This window comes from Typha angustifolia, chromosome 9 (genome assembly GCF_048772165.1).
Source record: "Typha angustifolia cultivar Huaian chromosome 9, ASM4877216v1, whole genome shotgun sequence".
In the NCBI taxonomy this organism is placed as follows: Eukaryota; Viridiplantae; Streptophyta; class Magnoliopsida; order Poales; family Typhaceae; genus Typha; species Typha angustifolia.
Window position 1 is genome coordinate 4990378 of NC_133247.1, and position 20000 is coordinate 5010377.

A 20000-nucleotide genomic window follows, 5' to 3' on the forward strand; every position below is an offset into this window, starting at 1 on the left:
TGAAACTTTTCCAAGAGCTCCAAAAAATAATGCTGAGTAATTTATTCAAAGTTGTTCGAACAAACATTAAACAAGATTTGCCTGAGAGCTTTATAAGTCATTTAAAGCAGCTCTCAATGGGTTTATTTAAACTTGCTCAAACATGTCGGAAAATGTTCACCTTTTCAGTCCAGATTAGGGTTTGAGAAGCTTACTTTTCGGGGAATATAAAAGGAAAAGTCTTGAAGAAAAGGATAACACCTAAAGGCTAAAAAATCTCCTTGGAGATCATTCAAAGGGGGAATTAGGATGATTAATATTTTATTTTGTTGGAGTTTTATTATATTGAAGATTCAATTCGACATTGTCTTAATGGTTATAAAGGCAAGCCTACAACATTAGGGATTATCGAGGTTGGGTACCAAGCATGGGAAGCGATGCTTTGAAGGAGAGTCAAGCAAAGCATCATTAAGAGAATTGTAGGAAATAATAATTGGGTTATAAGTTTTTTGTAACTTCTATTTTTATAATGCTTAATTTATTCTTGTAGAAGAGATTCTTGATTTTTTGCCCTTAGTTGATAAAGAGTTTTTCTTCTAAAATTGTGTTTGATTGTGTCTTGTCATTCTAAGTAAAATAGATATATTAAGAGGTAATTAAATATTTTCAATTTGTGTCACTGATACTTGGATAGTTGCATGCATGTGGTTTGCATAGTGAAGTACATGATGACATGATTTGCTAGCTGAGACTCACCTATAATGGATGTACATATGCTCCTGTGATTGTGACAAGCATATTGAGATTTAAGCCTACTTGCTATTCTTGTTATACTCTGGCCATAGTAGCAGGAAAGAAAAAAAATTGGAGTCTGAGTATATATATTTATATTTTAATATATATATATCTAGCATTGTCAAAAGTATGAAACATTAGCTAAGGTGGTGGAATTAGGCTATTCTAGTATAGTATGGCTCACCTAAAATCTAGTCAATCTACCATGAAATTGGCAACATTAATAGCAAAATGGTTGTAGAAAGTTCTTGCACCTACTCATTTGACCAACTCTAACCAAAAGCTACATTTAGAATTACAATACTCAAATCTCATTAATTGCCATTTCTTTTTCTTCTTTTTTTCCATTAAATTTTCAACTTTTAGTGACATTAATGAGTTTTAGAAATTAGGGGAATTTATCAACAACAATAGTGTCATAAAATTTCAAAGAAAATATGAAATCTAAAGAGCCTTCCTGGACATTTTAGTCAAAATTAATGGTGAAGATAATTTTATGTGAATCTTATTATTAAATTTATGACTACTTTGCCTTTTGTATGATTTCTTTTCTCAAATTCTTGCAATGTCTGGAATGTTAAAAAATGAGAAATAAAAAAAAATAGATTTCACCAAATTACTTTTATATAATTGGTTGATGTAAAACAAAGGGACATTTCTTTTTTACTTTAAATTTTGGCATTATTTTTATTTATTATTTTTTTATTAGAGAAGTCCCTGGAAACTAACAAGGAGAGGGACAGGTTGGTCAAATCATTCATATGGCAGCTTTCCTCACTCTGCTGCTTTTGTCGGAATTACGGCGATAAATGGGATGTGGAAAGCGGGACCCACAATGCCACGTTTTACAATAATCGTGTCGCTCACGGACGCCGTACTACAACGGACTACGGAAGAAATAAGATATATATATATATATATATATATTTATGTACACACACACACAAATGCAACGCTCCTTATCGTCTCGTGCTTATTCGATATCGGCGTTTTCTCGCGGTCCACTGGGAATGGAGCTAATTCCGCGGTCCAACCCAATCGAAAATGAACCGTAAGTACTATTTGAAACTTCACCATAGTAATTGAACCCGGTTCTTAAATAAATAGCCGGTGGGCATCTTTAAAACGTATCGTCGGAATGTTAGTAATCCCCAAATGCGAAAAGAAAGGGTGAACGATATTTTTCTCTTCTCCGTGGGCCCGTGAACTTGGCAGGGACACGTGGCACTCACCTATGAGGGGAACAAGCTGTTTCCTTCTCGTCCAATAGATCTCTCTCTCCCTCCACACTAATACCCGCCGAGTACTCTCCTCGTCCTCTTCGTACCTCCTATTATTCCATTTTCAATAAATCCCAAAATTTTTACAATTTTTTAAAATATTTCCCAACTAGTATAAATACCCCCGTAGAGCCAACATTTCCCCCTGCTCCTCTCTCCCTCTCTTCACACTCTTGTTGGTCGATCTCAAACCCTAGCTCTCGCCGATCTCCGAGCGATGAAGCGCCTTGTCCGGCGGATCTCGAGGGTAGCGGACTCCTCGCAGTACCACCATCTCCGTCCCGGAAAGGCAGCGGCCGCGGAAGAGGGGTGGATCCGCCGCCGCCGGCGAACGCCGGAGGGGCACGTCCCGGTCTACGTCGGCGAAGAGATGGAGCGGTTCGCCGTCCGGGCCGATCTCCTCGGCCGGCCGGCGTTCGTCGAGCTCCTCCAGCGATCCGCTCAGGAGTACGGCTACGAGCAGCGCGGCGTCCTCCGGATCCCCTGCCCCGTCCCCCTCTTCCGCCGCGTCCTCCTCGCCCTCTCCGACGACGCCGATATCGCCGTCGAAGATCTGTTCCGGTCGCCCTCCGACTAGATCCACGCCCCGATCGCATCCCAACCTTAGGGATTCTCTCGGATCTCGTCTCGCGCTCTCTCTACTCCCCCCCCTCCTTTTCCAATTTTTCCCAATGTTTCCAGTTTTGCCCCTTGCTTTGTTGCTGTACATAGGTGGCAGGCTGGCAGCTGAAACGGAGTAGTAGAAGGGTGGTCTGGGAATTTTCCAATTTCTTTTCTTGTCTTTTATGATTTTTGTAATCGTTAAAAGGAGAAAAAAAAAAGAATTAGTTACGATTCCAGATTTTTAGCTAGCTGTGATGTAATCGTCAACTTGCTGATATTTGTAATCCTGTAATTATGATACGTTTAATGGACTGAAAACTTAAAGACATTTTAGCCTCCCTAAATTTGACCTAATTTATTACTAATATTCTTTTGCAGAGAGAAATCTGGAAAAAGAAGAAGGACAACAATCCCCCTTTCAATCTTCTGACTACTATCATTTAACATCAGTGGTTTTTAATTCCTCTTTAAATATTAATAGTTCATGAGCTGATAGGATATTATCAGGCTACACAAAAGTGTCAAGTAGTAGTGGTTTTTTTTTAGTTCGACAATAAATTCTTTTAGAAAAAAGCTGATTAAAAATACAGTGAATTTTACTTTTATTATCATTTTCCTCTTACATTATATATGTATTTTTCATTCAACCATAAACATTTTAGGTTTAATCATACACAACGCATAAAGTTACGGTGTTTTTAAGAATTAAATCTATAAGGCGGTAGACGGTGAGAAGCAGAGGAAGAGATTGAATATAATAATAAAAACAATTATATTAGAATATATTTTATTCTAATTTAATTAATGGGTTGTGTAAAGATTACAAGGCCATTTAGATACCTACGTCCGATATAACTATTACATAAGCTGAAAAAAAAATTTGGGGGGTCTTCGTGAAAATCGGGTATAGTTCAGGAGGTGTTGATGTAATTAACCCTAATAATAAAACCAAAGAGTATCTAATATTCGTGAAAACCGGGTATAGTTTAGGAGGTGTTCATTTTTTTGACGGTACATTAACGAAAGAATGACATTAAAAATTTTAAGGGTGTTTAGAGGTGACATTATAGTCTAAAAAAATTTAGGGGGTCTTCGTGAAAACCGGATATAGTTCAGGAGGTGTTGATGTAATTCTTTTCCTCTATTTTTATAAATTTATGCAGTAAGATGTTCTAGAGCTCTTTACTTTAGTATATGGAATCCTAATCTCATGGAACTTTCAAAGAAGAATACAACAAAGACTCAAATTTGGATGCCAACTAACATATTTTCTATGCCAATTGCCACCCAAGGCTGTGCATGTGCTAAGTCTTTGCCCAAGAGCAAATGCCAACTGCCTCGTAACTGTGGCTTGTGGTGGTGGTGATGATAGGCGAGGAAATTTAATACACACAACCTTAGTCAATCATTAGCTGGTATACATTAATAAATCACCTCCTCTAATCATTATCAAGTGATATAATACGTTTTGGATACCTTTCTCCCCTTCTTTTGTGGGCTTTATTAAAAAAATAATAATTCAATCCAGAGAAGACTAGAGGATAGAATCCCAAATAGTGTGAAGAGAGGAATGCTTTATGCACCCATCCATCTTCACTTAGTTTAATCATGTTAAGATATGATCAGATTTCTCTTTCTTTATGCAAGCTGGAAAATTCACTTCAAATTGGAGTATTAGATATTAAGACAAATATACCTGAAACCAAGTTTTGGGCCTAATTTGGAGCCCGGCCCAATTATTTCAGAGAAAATATTAGCTAATATCCCCTTGGTAGATTAGCTAGAATAATTTTAGTGATTTTATTTTAAATTTTGATAATTTTTTTAATCTCTATAATCCTAGATTATGGTTTATCTAACTCTATAAATGAAGTTATAAAAGTATTCTTGAGATTCTAAAATCTGGCTAAAGAAATTTGGATTTTGTAACAATACTTTAGGTAAAAAATGTAATTAGAAATTAAAAGAGAAGATAAGAGTATTTCTTAAAACTACTAAAATATATAAGATAAAATTATTTTCCATTTTCATATTCATTCATGGAATATCTACATAGATTTAAAGGAAAATAATGCGTAGATTTAAAGGATGTTTCCAAAGAAATTGTAGCAACTCATTTGTTGACAAAAGGTGGATGTGATAGTAGTTGGTACAATCTCTTTTATCTTAGTTGACCATTCTTATATTAACTTTATAGCATTTAATTAACATTTAATGTATCCTACAAAGCCTAACAACATCAAAATGAAAGATTAAAAAAAAAATTGAAGTCAATGAGCTACTGGAATAATTAACCTATCAGATGCAACATTTAAATACATAAGAGTGAAGGAATCCCTAGAATAATGGATAAATACAAACAATATTAAACTATTTTAGAAGGATTCTCTGACCACCTTATATATATTAATAAAATTAATATTGTTTAATATATTAATATTAAACAATATTAAAATATTAATAAAATTATCAGCCCTTAGAATATATATATATATATATATATATATGTATGTATATAATTTGAGAAAAGAGAAGGAATAGTCGTTGGTTGAGGTGTGAATGCATGCCTTCCCACCTTTTCCCCTGACAACACCTTGATGCAACCAAAACACACAACCTCTTCCACATAACAAGTCTCTTAAAAAACATCAATATTCCAATCCGAAGACAGTGCCGATGTCAACTTCAACTCCAAATTTATAGCTTAAAAGCAGCCACCATCTCCCCCAACTCTGCCATAGAAGAGAAGAGGAAGGAGAGAAGAGTGGATGATGGTGGTGTTAAGATTCCTACGCACTTCATCACTGCAAGCTTTTGTGCTCTGCCTCATTCCATGCCTCTTCTCCTCTGTGGAGAGAGCTGCAGCTCAACCTAAGACTGACCCATCTGAAGGTATGCATCTCTATAATTGCTTTGCCAAAATATAGTAAGAGAAGCAACGATTTGGATGGAGTTTTTAAGAAGACGAGGATTGATAGCAAGTGATTTAGTCAAAGTAATTTGATAGGATTTTCATACTCGATCTTCTCTCTCTCTCTTTTCTTTCTTTTTAAAGAACTCGATCCTTTCTTCTAGCTCTCTTTTTTTTCTTGATTTTTTTATAGTAAATCTTGTAGCTAATTTTTAATCTCCAAGCTAAGCTACGGAATCACACAAAATTTTCTATAATAATATATTTATAATAATTTTTTTGCTAATAATTATTTGCTGGTTGCTTCTCATTCTATATTGTTTTTGTTCCTCTTTATAATCTCCGTACACTAAATACACTCCCATCTTTATCGTATGACTCCATCGGCCTGCTTAAAAAAAATTAAGAAAATGGCGACCTGGACGCTAGAGAACGACTGCTGCTGTAGTCAAATGAAATCTTGCTTTCATATTTACGACATCTATTTGACCTTTTATTTTTATTTTACTTTTGTAATACTTTTTATATTCGTAGCATGTCCGAGGGAGTCACTTGGTGTAATAAATAATAAGACTATCTCGTTGTCATAATGACTTCCCATAATTTTCTTTTAATACATAAGAACTCTGAGTTAAATTAAGTGAGTTATTTTTTATAATTCAGAATGTCATCATATAACCTAAAAAGTTTCAAAAGATCATTACGAAAAAGGATAATAATTCAGGGGTGAGAAGCTAATTATCTCTTTATAACATAGCAATATTTGATAAGAAATCATAAGGCAGAGGTGACAGGAAATTATTGGGCAAATTTGCTATCAGAGTGGATAAATCAGAATGACTATTGTGTGTTGCACGTTAATTAGCATGATTATTTGGGATGATGCTAAGATGAGATCAAATGGTAACGCATGCACTGCAGTGGTGGCGCTGAACACAATACTGGGGAGGTGGGGGAAGAAGGCTCAGTCGACTTGGAACATCAGCGGTGAGCCCTGCAGCGGCGCCGCCATCGACAACACTGAGATTGATAACAACCCGGTGTTCAACCCGGGAATCAAGTGCGATTGTAGCTTTGATAACCAAACTACTTGCCACATCGTCAAGCTGTATGATTCTTTCTCTTCCTTTATCTTCCTTTCCTAATCTATACTTATCTCTGATGTGATAAAAGATTTACAAGTAATTATAATCTTCTATTGCTGATGCTTTGTATGGCGTGGAAAACATGATTTAACATAAATAAAAAGAGAAAATTCGAACATCCAATTACCATTTACAGGATTAGGGGATGTTTTGAGGGAGATGTAGTAGTTTCTTTTATGCAGACAGATGTGTTTTACCTACAAGAATGGATGCCAATACATTACTAGAGGTTGAGTTAAACAGTGTTCTTAAAAAAAAAAAAATCTTTGCCTTATCTGATGCAACTCTCTGAACTTCTCATGCCTGATTGGTTGAGTACTTGATCAACAAAAGTAGGGATAATGCTCAATTATTTTATTTTTAATAAGCAATTCATAATCTTTCTCATGGGTTACTCTCTTTATTTGTGTGCTAGCAGGAGAGTATATGCCTTGAATGTGGTGGGTCCAATTCCTCTGGAGCTTCAAAATTTCACTTATCTTAATAACCTGTAAGTTCTCTATCTCTATTGCCACATTCTAAGATCTTAGGAATTGGAAAAAGTTATATGTTAAATACCAAACTAGGACACTTATCGAGAAACACAAACATATATATATATATATATATATATATATATATATATATATATAAAGCAATGCAAATACACAAAAGTTTTATGTGGAAAACCCTGAAACGTACGGGTAAAAACCACATATCCTTTTTCCTAGGATGAAATCAATCATTAAAAGTGTTGCAAATATAAGGACCACTTAAAAATCACCCATTGAATTTTATAATTCTATCAGAAGTTTTCTTGGCAATTAGAACCTGCGATGAATTGCTTTAAGTGGTTCATTAACTCGATCTTGATGACTCTCGAGATTGGGCATCTTGTCTCAATGATCCTTGAGACTCCTATTATAGTTCATCATATGATGACTTTACATCACAATCCAAAATTGAAATCATAACTAACCATATACCTTAATATACTTGAGATACATGGATTTTCAAATAGGCTTGGGTTACTATAGAAAGTCGTAGAGCGATCTATGTTAGAACTGTTATCTAAGTCACACTAATTATCGATTATACTTTTTAACTAATACCTATGATCATTAAATTTGCTATTTGCACGAAGTACAACGATTGCACAAGTCATATATTTATTGGTATTAGGACAGTTCCACTAAAAAATGGATTTTCCTAGAGAAGGGCAATCCACTGTTAGACCTTCATTGCTCAATGAATTAAATTATCCACACCGAAAGCCAGAATGCAAGAATACCTTAAATTGATGGTCGGTTGTGTGCTAGCTATAGCTCAATCTATGAAATTTGTAAGGTTTGGGTCTTAAGTCCATACTGTTTATTGGGTCTTAGGTTGTGGGCTAACTAAGTCCAACCCAAACCGAATTGTTGGGTAGGTAGTCCAACCCAACTCTTTGGGCTTAATTTATCCCATTTTAGCAATTTAATTAGTTTAAACTTTAGAAATCATTATATCGGTCAAATTAAAATTTGTTATTATTTATTATTAAAGGTCAACAACAATGACTAGTGAAGCACAATTCTTTAATATTCTCTGATCACAAAGAACAATCCACCAAGTCTTTTCTAGGGCTTCAAAATGTGTTCTCATTGATAACACTCAAACTAGGGTTATTTGGCTTATATGTGTGTAGGAGGTGTAAAAGAGCTGAGCTGGGTCTAGCTCGGCTCAGCTCGATAGAATTTTTCCTAGCACAAGCTCAAGACGAGTTGGATAAGACTAGCTCGAGCTCGGCTAGGATCATCTCAAGCTCGAGCTCGGCTCGGTAGCTCGTTTATCCTCAAGCTTCTCATAGTACAACCTCTCCTGAAAAATTATACTCTAACTCTAATATACGAGATAATGGCTTACTGGGAAAATGCAAAAATAAGGTAAGCACAAGATTTTTAAGTGGAGAACCCAGTAAAATCTACGAGTAAAAAATCACAGATCTTTTTTCCGAGGATCAAATCACCATAAATAAACGTTGCAAATCCCACAATTTATTATGAATTTTTCTTTCTATCACTGAACAGGACATCCGATTTTGAGGGTCACTAAGATTGAGGTGATAAACCTCTTGAAGTAATTCATCATGGGTTTTAGCATTCATCTCTCGTGGTGGCGTATCCCTTGACACAGGCAAAGAAGAAGAAGAGTAAGGTTCTTGCTCCTGTGGCATTGGTAGGGTCCTCGCCTAGAGTTATTGTAGTTCGATGTGCCGCCAATAAGACATGAAGATTTTGGCGGCAATGGTAGCAAGGTCGGTTAGAACCTTAGGCCTTCCCTTGCTTTGCTCGAGATGAAGAAGAGGATGGTTTTGGCGGTAACGGAATGGTGGCGGAACAATTGAGGTGTAGTAAGTGAGAAGATCGGAACATGAGAGGTTGGAGAAGGAGAGTATGAAGTGGATAGGGTGGTCGTGGCCTCGTGTACTCATGGTCGCTTGTCCATGTATTGTCACTTCCATACTAGTTATGATGAAGAATGGAAGAACATAATTTTTTTCAGGATTCTTATGTACTTAAGGCTAGGCTTATATCTATTCAAAATATTGTGGCACTGTTCCAACATTTGAGAAATAGCTTTGTACTGTTTGACACGTTTTAAGCATTCAAACACCCTCCCAATGGTGCAAGTTCTTACAAACCATGTGATAAACAGAAATTCAAGCCTTCTATAATCATGTGCATACAAAATATTCTAAATACATTCAAATAAGTTTTTTATACACGAATTGCCAATACAAAAAATCTTACAAGAATCCTTGGTTCTGTTGAGTGAGGGTAATTTGTATCATGGTTTGTAGTTTCTTTTTCAGTTTTGATCCCCAAAGAAGGAAAATTTTGAACCACGTGGATCGACTTCTGCATATTTCTGTCGGGAACCAAGGTCACAACCAGAAGTTTTATTGATTGCACCATGACCACTAAGTTCTGCCTCAGTTTTGGATAAGTTTCAGCTGAAACTGTTCCATCTCATATGAAACTTCAAACTATGATTTTTCATGCAAACTAAGCAGAATTTCTCTTGTTTTTAGTTTAGATTCATATAGTATACTTCTAGGATAGAGACAGTAGTAGTAAATGCGTGTATTCTTGATTCCCAGAACTATAGAACTCAATGCCAGTAAGGCAGCAAACATCAGACTATAGTACTCCCACTAGGCCCCTAATATGTAGCAATTTACAGACTACTGAGTCTGTCATGCTCATGAAATTGTTGATAATACGATTAATTGTCAGGAAATTTCTGCCTTTTTCTATTAATTATTCAGATATGAGCATTGATCACAAAATCTCTTTTTTCTGGTAGCTAGCACCGATGTGCATGCAATTCTGATACTAACATGGTGGTGTTATATATTTGCAGGGATTTAAGGCAAAATTACTTGTTTGGTCCCTTACCAGCATTTATCGGAAACTTCAGTGCCATGCTATATTTGTATGATTTGTTTGGAGGAGACTGTAGATGGTAGCAACATAGTTATGAATCATGTCTTTGGTGTTGTCTTATCCTTTCCTCTTCTTTCCGTTACTAGGACTGTTGGGATCAATTCATTATCAGGTCCCATACCAAAGGAGCTTGGAAAGCTTCAGAATCTCATCTCATTGTAAGTCAGCTCTTGTTGCTTGTTCCCAAGCAACTGCTTAATTTCCAGAGATAGGACTGCTTGTCATGATGCATGCTCGTTTTTCTTTTGTACATCAAGTAAAATGGTGACATCTGTTTGTCATTATAGTATTATACAGTGTATACTGAGAAAATGGTTCACACAATCCTTCCAGAGAAGCATTTCCATTTTGATATAGCTTGTGGTGTCCAATATAATGTTCATATGTTATTTTCCCTTTTGAGATAATAAATTACTCAAGTCAAGAATATTCAAGTTCGGATTGTTTGTCATGGTAAAATGAAGTTAAGGATACCTCTGGAAACCAACCATATAAAACTATAAATTTGTCACGCTCTTAAGATTGTCTAGATTTTATTTGATTGAAAAGCATGGAACTTGTAGGCTGAAATAGGGTTTCCTTTTCAAAGATTTGGCTCATTGTGCAATCATCTAGTTGCTTCTAATGTAAAGCATTCTTGGATCCATTAAAAGCAAACTCCATTTCTCTTTAGAATCTATGCATAAACATACAGTATTGTTGAACCATTACACATTTCCATCTTTCTGGACAACTATTTGAAAGATTTTCTCTAATATTTTCTCAGGGGGCTGGGTACTAACAATTTCATTGGATCAATCCCTCCAGAGTTTGGAAATTTGACAAGCCTAGAGCAATTGTGAAGTATCATTTCCAATTATAGCATTTACATCTCGAGCATTGATGAACTACATTATTCTTCTCTCTGTGTTTAGGCCAGTTATAATGGACAAATCTTTGTGCAGGTACCTTAGTAGTTCTGGTCTTAGTGGTGACCTACCATCAACACTATCTCGTCTTAAAAGGATGAGGATACTGTAACATTCATAAAAGCATATAATATTTACTAACATATGAGAAGATAAATATTAAGCATGTTGTGGGCTGTCATTGTGGTTGCAGGTGGGCACTAGACAACGATTTTACTGGAAAAATACCCGATTTTATTGGGAGCTGGACAAACATGACTGATTTGTAAGTTCATTTACTAAAGATTGCATTTGCATATTCAGTAATAGCTAATAACTATTTTAACTACATGATACTGAATTGCATGGAACCTCTTCTTCATGTTTTTGTCATGGTAAATCCTTATGTACTCACCTTTTGTTATATGAATCCATCCATCTCTGAGCAAATTGCTTGTGTAAAGGTTCAGTTCTATGCACTTATTTAGAGTTTTCTTCAGATAATAGTTACTAATTCATCGACAATATTAGGTTCTAGTCAATAATCATATAGTCATTGCATGTCATCCAGGGACAGCATAGAATATTCTAATTGAACTAACAGGGTATCTTTTCATATTATTGCATTATTCTCTGCCCTTAAATTTCAACCAATTTAGCTTCTCTAATTTTCACATGCAACTAATAATTTCTGAGCCATATGTTCTTCCACTGAAGTACTGATTATTCAGTTGCTTCTGCAGGAGATTCCAGGGCAATTCTTTCCAAGGCCCCATTCCATCGAGTCTTTCTAATCTTGTTAAACTGACTAGCTTGTAAGTCTCTGATATCTTGATATACATCTTTTAGAATGTAGTAGAGGTTCCAATTATCTTAGATAGTATCATTAACATATTTAATTATTTGTTATGCAGGCGGATAGGTGATATAATAAATGGAAGCTCTTCTTTGGCCTTCATAAGTAATTTGACTTCTTTGAGCACTCTGTACTGTCCAATACTCCATATTGTAATTTATATTTGATGCACTTCTATATGCATTTAATAAGATCCGAATATTCATTTTCATCTTACAGGATCTTAAGGAATAGCAAGATATCTGATACCATTCCAAACTTTGCCACATTTACAAGTTTGCAAAAATTGTGAGATTTCTCTAATGTGTATGACTTTTATTGATGATGTTGATGCCTAATAGCAATCTTATCTATGGATTTACTGAAATAATATGCTACATTTTTGTTCTTTATGTAGCATTACAATGTTTAAATATTTTTGACTGTCCAGGGATTTGAGTTTTAACAATATAACAGGCCAACTTCCACAGCCTCTCTTCAATTTGAGTTCACTCGTGTACTTGTAAGGAAACAATGATCTGTCTCCCTGCATAAAATTAAGCTTATCTTATTTCAATTTGTTCAATTAATTTTCTCAAGGAATTAAGCTTTTTTTTTAAAAAAAATTTTCCTTTGATATTTATTTGAGCAGATTTCTTGGGAACAATAGCCTATCTGGTAGCTTGCCAGTCCAGAAAAGCACATCACTTGTCAATATGTATGGCTTTCTATTTCACTTTACTTGAGATAGCCTCAAAATTTTACTGTTTCTAAATTGGTATACATGTTCTTATCCTCGATCAAATATTTCCTACTTTTATCTAAGAATGTTGTACACTGGTGTTCATCAAATATCAAGCTTTCCATTATTAAAAATTCATCTATGTTTTTGTTCTTTACAAATGAATGTTCAACATCTGTTCTTCCTTTTTCTTTTTGCATATTAACTCAAAATAATTTGTCTCCTTGTAGAGATTTGTCATACAATCAACTTTCAGGGAGCTTTCCTTCTTGGGCTAGCCAAAATAATTTGCAGCTGTAAGTTGTAGGACTGAAATCTTCTCATTCATATTTCTTAAGTTACTGTATAATGTCAAGCTGTCTCCAATGTTTAGATTCTTTACTTATATGATGGAGAAGAACGAAACCAAAACTTTCTACAATTCATTAGAAGGTTAAACTAAGTTTATGAACATCTCCCAACTCTTCTTCTGCTGCAACATGATGCCAACATTTCTGCGTTTTTCATGCCCTTACTGGGAAAAATGGAGGTTTTTCTCTGCTATTCTTCAAAATATGAAAGGGAAGCAATTTAATTAGGTTAACCTTTTTAAGAAATTAAAAGAAGAAGTGTGCTTAGTTCACCATTCCTTTTGTCTTTCTATCTCACAAATGCCTTCAACTTCCAAGAAAGCTTTGGTGATTTTAATTCATGTGCTACTCTCAAAACTTAAGCAGTTAGATAGTAATGATTTTAATATTTTATACTCTAACGCTCCTCCTCATGTCTAAGTTTGTGACATTTTGGTAGGCCCAAGAAATAGATTTGGCTTAAATGGGTGGAGATTTTATATTTTTAAACAATAGAGGAGCCCAATAGATCCAAACTTAGAAATTATGCTCTAATACTATGTTAAAATACTAACTGTTCTAAAAGCTCAAGCTATTAATTAATAGTGGTTTTTCAATATTTTATAATCTAACAGGTGAAATTGCACTGATTAGATCTGTTATAATTTTTTTTGAAATGACATTTCTCCATAAACTCGATCTGGTGCATTCTTCTCAGGAACTTGGTCGCAAACAACTTCATGATAGATAGCTCCAACAGTAGGTATTTACTACTTTTTAACTCTCTATGTAAAATTTCAAGTATTCGTCTTCTCCTCAGCATTCTCTTTAATTTTGCGGTGTTGTCGGACAGTGGTTTGCCCTCTGGATTGAATTGTCTTCAGCGAGATACACCATGCAATCGTGGTTCTCCTATCTGTGAGCCCCTTCCTTTAAAATTTTCATCAGCTATTTTAGTTAACAATGGTTTAAGTGCAGAGGTAAACTTTTAAGTACTCATCTGCAATGTACTTGTTAATTTGCAGATTACTCCTTTGGGATAAAATGTGGTGGTAATAGAACAATAACAGCATCTGATGGAACTGTATATGAAGTAGACAATGCCACTCTCACGTCTGCATCATATTATGTAACTGACCCAACAAAGTGGGGTGTAAGCAGTGTTGGAAGCTTTGCAGACTCCCCGGTTAACAATTATATTATTAACAGTTCATCCCAGTTCCAGAACACTTTGGATTCGGAATTGTTTCAGACTGCAAGACTCTCACCTTCATCCCTTAGATACTATGGTCTTGGGCTTCAGAATGGAAATTACACCGTCAAACTCCAATTTGCTGAGACAGCATTCCCCGACTCCCGTACTTGGAAAAGTGTGGGAAGGAAGGTTTTTGACATCTACATTCAGGTTGTTATTTGCTTAGTTAGATACTGCACGTACAAGTTTGACAATTATGTATGAAAAGCTAAACAAATCAAATTGCTAAGCTTGAGACTTGAAGCATCAGAAGTATATAACAAACAAATGAATAAATAACTCGTCTTTATGCTTGCCGTACATTTTGATCAATTATTAAGTCTTATTATGCATATCATAATTTGGTTCTCCACAATTTAGGCTTGCAATATTTAAACTTATTTCTTTCGGAACTTGATCTGTGATGTCTATTGCCCATTAGTAAAATCAAGATGAAGATGCCTTGTACTGTTACTAACCAACCGGGAAGTTCAAGTAGGTTAGCACTCATTGATTTCAAATCTCCTCTAAGATCATCCCAAGAATTTAACATATTAGTTAGTGAAAATCTGGTTTAGGATATAAAATTAGCAACTATATCTGTTCAGATTTTGGAATTATTTCAGATTGTTATGACTCTAAATATTTATTGTTCATTTGCATTAGGGTGATCTCAAAGTGAAAGACTTTGATATAAGAAAGGAGGCTGGTGGTAAATCTTTTACAGCTGTTGTGAAGAATTTCACAGCTCCGGTAATCAATAACTTCCTCGAAGTTCATTTCTTTTGGGCAGGAAAGGGAACTTGTTGTGTCCCTACTCAAGGCTACTATGGTCCATCCATTTCAGCTATTAGTGTATCTCCATTTGGTACTAGCTTATGCAAACTTATGCACATAATTCTGAGAAACAATGTGATACATCTTACTAATTATTGTTATAATTATTCAGACTTCACTCCTACAGTCCCTAATAAAGAACCAAGTACTAGCTCAACAAAGAGCAAAGCAGGTCTAGTTGCGGGAGTTGTAGCTGGTGTTGTAGTTTTAGGATTGCTGACAGTGGTAGGAATATTTATATGGAGACAAAAGAAAAGAAGGCAAGAAAAGGATGACAAAGGTAATACATATTTCTGAATAATCATCAGTAGTTACATTATGGAGGACTAGACTAAATGAAGCTTGACTATTCTGGACAGAACTATTGGAATTGGTTGGAAGGCCTGATGTCTTCAGTTATGCTGAACTTAGGGCTGCAACAGAAGGCTTCGTTCAATCAAATATTCTTGGAAAAGGAGGCTTCGGGACAGTGTTCAAGGTCTGCTATTTTCCCCTTGCTTTGTGTGAAAGAACTCCATTTCCCCTTGTCTATCTTATTGTGATCTTATGTTATTAATCATACAATTTGGGATCTCACAGATAGAAGTAGATATTATGACCTTCAAAGAGATACATGCAAACATTTACCTGGACTAATTATGTTTTCGTAGGGTAAACTGTCTGATGGAAGAACTGTAGCTGTAAAGCAACTATCGGTTACATCGTCCCAAGGAAAGAGTCAATTTGTGGCAGAGATTGCAGCTATATCTGCTGTGCAGCATCGGAACCTAGTGAAGTTGTATGGTTGCTGCATCGAGGGAAACAAGCGCCTCTTGGTTTATGAGTACCTTGAAAACAAAAGCCTTGATCAAGCAATCTTTGGTATCTTCTGCAAAAATCACTCATTGTTTTCATTTCCAGCAATATAGTAGCTAGGCAAGCAGTGCTCACAGTAATCTCACCAACAGTTAGAGAAATAGAATTCACTGGAGAACTGAACTGCACTGCTTATCTGTGTCATTGAGTAATGAAGTTCAATACTTTCTCTACTCTGTGGATCACAGGGAACAGCAACTTGCATGTTGATTGGCCAACACGCTTCGAGATATGCTTGGGAGTTGCAAGAGGTTTAGTCTATCTCCACGAGGACTCCAGCGTGCGGATTGTACATAGAGATGTCAAAGCAAGTAATATCCTACTTGATGCTGATCTTAACCCAAAAATCTCTGACTTTGGGCTGGCTAAGCTTTATGATGACAAGAAGACTCATATTAGCACTAGAATTGCTGGGACAATGTAAGGCATCATCAAGCTGTTATTTAAGATCTCTTAATACAACTCTGTCTAGTTTTCATAAGCAGATATTTGTTTTTCTCAGTGGTTATCTCGCACCGGAGTATGCAATGAGAGGACATCTCACTGAGAAGGCGGACGTGTTCAGTTATGGGGTTGTGGCCTTGGAAATCTTATGTGGAAGGCCAAATTCTGATTCAGACCTCAGTCAGGATAAGATGTATCTTCTTGAATGGGTAAGCTACTTCTTCATTTAATTAACTTGACAATATGATTCACACCATACATTATAAAGGTGGTGCAAGAGCTCTCTAGTACCATAACTTTTCTGCTCTCTTGTTGCAGGCCTGGCAATTATACGAGAGCAAATGTGCACTCCAAATGGTGGACGCGAAGCTACAATCATATGACAAGGAGGAAGCCACCCGTGTCATCGGTGTAGCGCTTCTATGCACGCAGGCATCACCGCTGCAACGACCATCAATGTCAAGGGTGGTGGCAATGCTGACAGGAGATATCGAGGTTAGTGAGGTTAAGACGAGGCCTAGTTACTTAACAGAATGGCAGTTCAAGGAGATCACTAGCAGCTTCGCATCTGACTTATCTGGAACCTCAACACAACAATCTGGAAATAACTAAGTGCTATCAAGCTCAAGCACAGAAGCTACAATGACCAGAACGCCATCACCTTCTTGGTCACTGATGAAAACATCCATTACTGAGGAAAGGTGACTGTCCAAGTTAACAGTGATCTCATATTATCAGCAAACACAATAAAAAGATTTGATTGCAGACATTTTTTCACTTGAACAATATTTGAGAATAAAACTTATTCATAAGGCTAGTTCCAAAGCATGTAAAATATCAATTAAATATGTATGATTGCAATCTTTGTTGAAATGAATAACTTCTGTATGGATTTCTTTTGCCTGCTTATTTTGGTGTTTGCCCATGGTAGAATCTCTCCTTCCTGACTGACTGTTTCTATGTAATATGTGAAAAGACAAGGTAGAATTTTTCGATTAGGCTAATTTACTGAATTAGATCAAGATATTTTGAGAACAATGGTGGAGTTGTTGGAGTGATCTAAAAACGATGCAGTGGTTCCCAAGAAATGCTTGGTTCACAATGTTTCAATATGATTCCCTGATAAGGAATTTATCCAGGCATAAGCCTCTGAACAGGGAGGGCCTAGCAGGAATAAAGGGGTCGGATAATGGATCCATCGTGATTATAATTAAATACACATAATTTATATAAGAGAATGATGCGAACAAGAACTTATTTTTATTATTTTAATTTTTAATTTTTAATTTTTTATTGCAAATGGCCTCCCTAAGGAGTGACTCTTGCTGTAGTCAAATAAAACTAATAAATTTGGTATAGTCAAATGAAATCGGTGACTCTTTCTATTGTCAAATAAATTTGGTGAATTTGCACTAAAGACAATTTATTTTCAATCTTGGATGACATACTCACTTCATGTGTCTCCAATCTTGTAGCAATAAAAAAATATATAATTCTTGCTTCATCGTAATGGGATTTGACGTCAGTGTGGAACATTTCTCCGGGTCATTCTTTTTTAGTTTCTCCAAAGGTCTCTATGTCTCTGTTTTTCCTCTGTTGTTTGGTAGATTTTTTTTCCCACTTAACTCAATTACCACTATGATTAAGAAGCCTAAGCACTGCCAAATGGATCACTCTTCAAATGCCAAAATATTCATACTCCTCAAGTGGAACAGGAAACCAACAATTAATCATAAAAACATTGGAAATCACGGAAATCCCGCCTAGTTTATGCAGTTTATTTAAAGTGCATAACAGAGTCTTGGTGGATGCAAGAATGAATGCCATAAAATTAATTAATTTCTCAAACGAGTCTAGTTTGAAACGCATGATCAATATAGCACAAGACCTAACTACTGTGCTAGATTGACTAGATATAACTAAAATCGTTACGGAAGTGTTGGTTGTTGAAGCCATCGAGGTTGAATAAGTGGCCACCTCTACATTATTGACCTTTTCTTTTTGGTTAAAGAAAGGTATTATATTCTTTACTATGTTCCTTCCTGTGGTGGGCCTATATATATATATTTTAAAGAAAGTTAGTTGGCTGGTCATATTATTTAATTTGAGCAACCGATTACAATGTGATACAAAAGAATAGAGGGAAAAAAAGGGGCAAAAGCTTTAAGGACAAATCTTATACTTAGCTGTATTACGGACTGAATAATAATTAAAATAAGTATCTAAGTAAACACTCAAGCACACTAATATAGAGGAGATATAGTAGACGCTCTAGAAGCAAACCTCCCATTTAGCCAGTTGGCAGTATTACACAAAGAACAGCATGAGTCTTGAAAAACTGAGCACTTTGTTAAAGAGTAAACTCGAGTAGAAGTTCAGGCTCATGGAGTTTAGTGATTTTAACAACAAATCATTTGAAAAACCCCATTTGAGGAATCCTAATAAACCAAAACCACAACCTAAAGAAAAATATATATAAAAAAAAACAAACGGAGAGTGGGGGAGGGTAATCGATCTGCTTAATACAACCTTGATACAACTTCTTAGGGCAGTTAATATTAGAAAAGAAAACAACCCCAATGCAGCAAAATTGTGGCAGATCTTAGCCATCGGCAAAGCTGGAAATGGGGCGACGGAGCTGGAGGTGGCATGGCAAAACTAGAAGCCGTCTAGGCGTGGCAAGGCATGGAGCGAGGTGTGGATAGAGCGAAACTATGGTAGCGACTGCTGCAAGTGGGGAGAGATTGGGATCCAAAGAAGAGGGAGGAAAAGAAAAAGAAAAAGAAAAAGAGAGGAGCAAGCAAACCCACTAGGGGGAGAGAATCATTCTTCTCTCCACCTGGCACTTGGCTAGACGGAAGGGATAGGAGATACACTATTGGAGGTGGTGGAGAAACCCTCTTGGCGAGAGGAGAAGCCCACAAGGGGAGAAAAGACACTCTCCCTTCCGCCTAGGTGGAGGGGAGAGGAGAAAAAGGCTGTTGGAGGCGGTGAGAACTCGGCAAGGGAAGAGGAACTCTTTCTTAAGGCTAATATTTAATGGCCTGGGCCTCGAGTTAGAATACAAAAGATTAATACAATTATAAATGATACACTCTACCAAGATACATAGTAGTAAAAGAAGCAGATTTTACAAATTGAGAAAGCTAATTACTAGCTGCACTGGTCAGGCGCCATATAACTGTGATATTGACGATATTCGAACTAACAATCAAGAAGAGAGATCGAATACTATTAATGATGTGGTTTAATCGCCAAGGAGTAGCGCTAAATTATCACACAAAACTATAAACGAGACTTTGATAGTCAGTTTAATTCCACACTAAATTTGAACAACTGATCTCGGATAGTAGATAGTGGCAGAGTAAGAACCTCATAAAGTGGAGGAATAGAAGTCGTTACAATAAGGACGTGTCTGATACACCGAATGCTAGTCTCAACTGCCTCGATTTAGTTGAGACATCATAGTTTGTTTCCTTTTTCTCTCTAATACTAATAATTGAAAGGTAAGTAAATAGAAAAAACGGTGGTATAATTAGAGGTCTAGTCCAAATGACAAGCTCCCAAATTTATAGGCGAGAGAGACGTTGTCCTCCTGTACCTATACTTCTTTTCAAATGTTTAGATAGATGATCGTTGTTAGTCTTGATGGGATGT

The 20000-nt window shown here is 36.0% G+C and overlaps 2 protein-coding genes across 5 annotated transcripts; both read left to right on the plus strand.

Annotated features, from left to right (window-relative positions):
• Nucleotides 1-2193: 2193 nt before the first annotated feature.
• Nucleotides 2194-2977, plus strand: LOC140767447 (auxin-responsive protein SAUR71-like). The gene has a single exon (XM_073107363.1). It carries the CDS (start codon nt 2272-2274, stop codon nt 2629-2631), a length of 360 nt encoding a protein of 119 aa, XP_072963464.1. The 5' UTR covers nt 2194-2271; the 3' UTR covers nt 2632-2977.
• A 2335-nt stretch (nt 2978-5312) lies between these two features.
• LOC140766477 (probable LRR receptor-like serine/threonine-protein kinase At1g56130) lies at nt 5313-17176 on the plus strand. Of its 4 annotated transcripts, none has more exons than XM_073105841.1 (24): nt 5314-5549; nt 6490-6676; nt 7129-7203; nt 10098-10169; nt 10267-10338; nt 10947-11018; nt 11125-11196; nt 11282-11353; nt 11811-11882; nt 11982-12053; nt 12143-12211; nt 12354-12425; nt 12555-12620; nt 12875-12940; nt 13692-13736; nt 13827-13891; nt 13999-14378; nt 14874-15075; nt 15157-15324; nt 15404-15522; nt 15695-15905; nt 16088-16319; nt 16402-16552; nt 16662-17176. In XM_073105841.1, exons 1-24 carry the CDS (start codon nt 5426-5428, stop codon nt 16953-16955), a joined length of 3030 nt encoding a protein of 1009 aa, XP_072961942.1. In that variant the 5' UTR covers nt 5314-5425; the 3' UTR covers nt 16956-17176. The 4 variants fall into 4 exon arrangements, with proteins under 4 accessions (XP_072961941.1, XP_072961944.1, XP_072961942.1 ...); XM_073105842.1 differs by having other exon boundaries at nt 7132-7203; XM_073105840.1 differs by having other exon boundaries at nt 5313-5549; nt 7132-7203; nt 13692-13891.
• The last annotated feature ends 2824 nt before the right edge of the window (nt 17177-20000 follow it).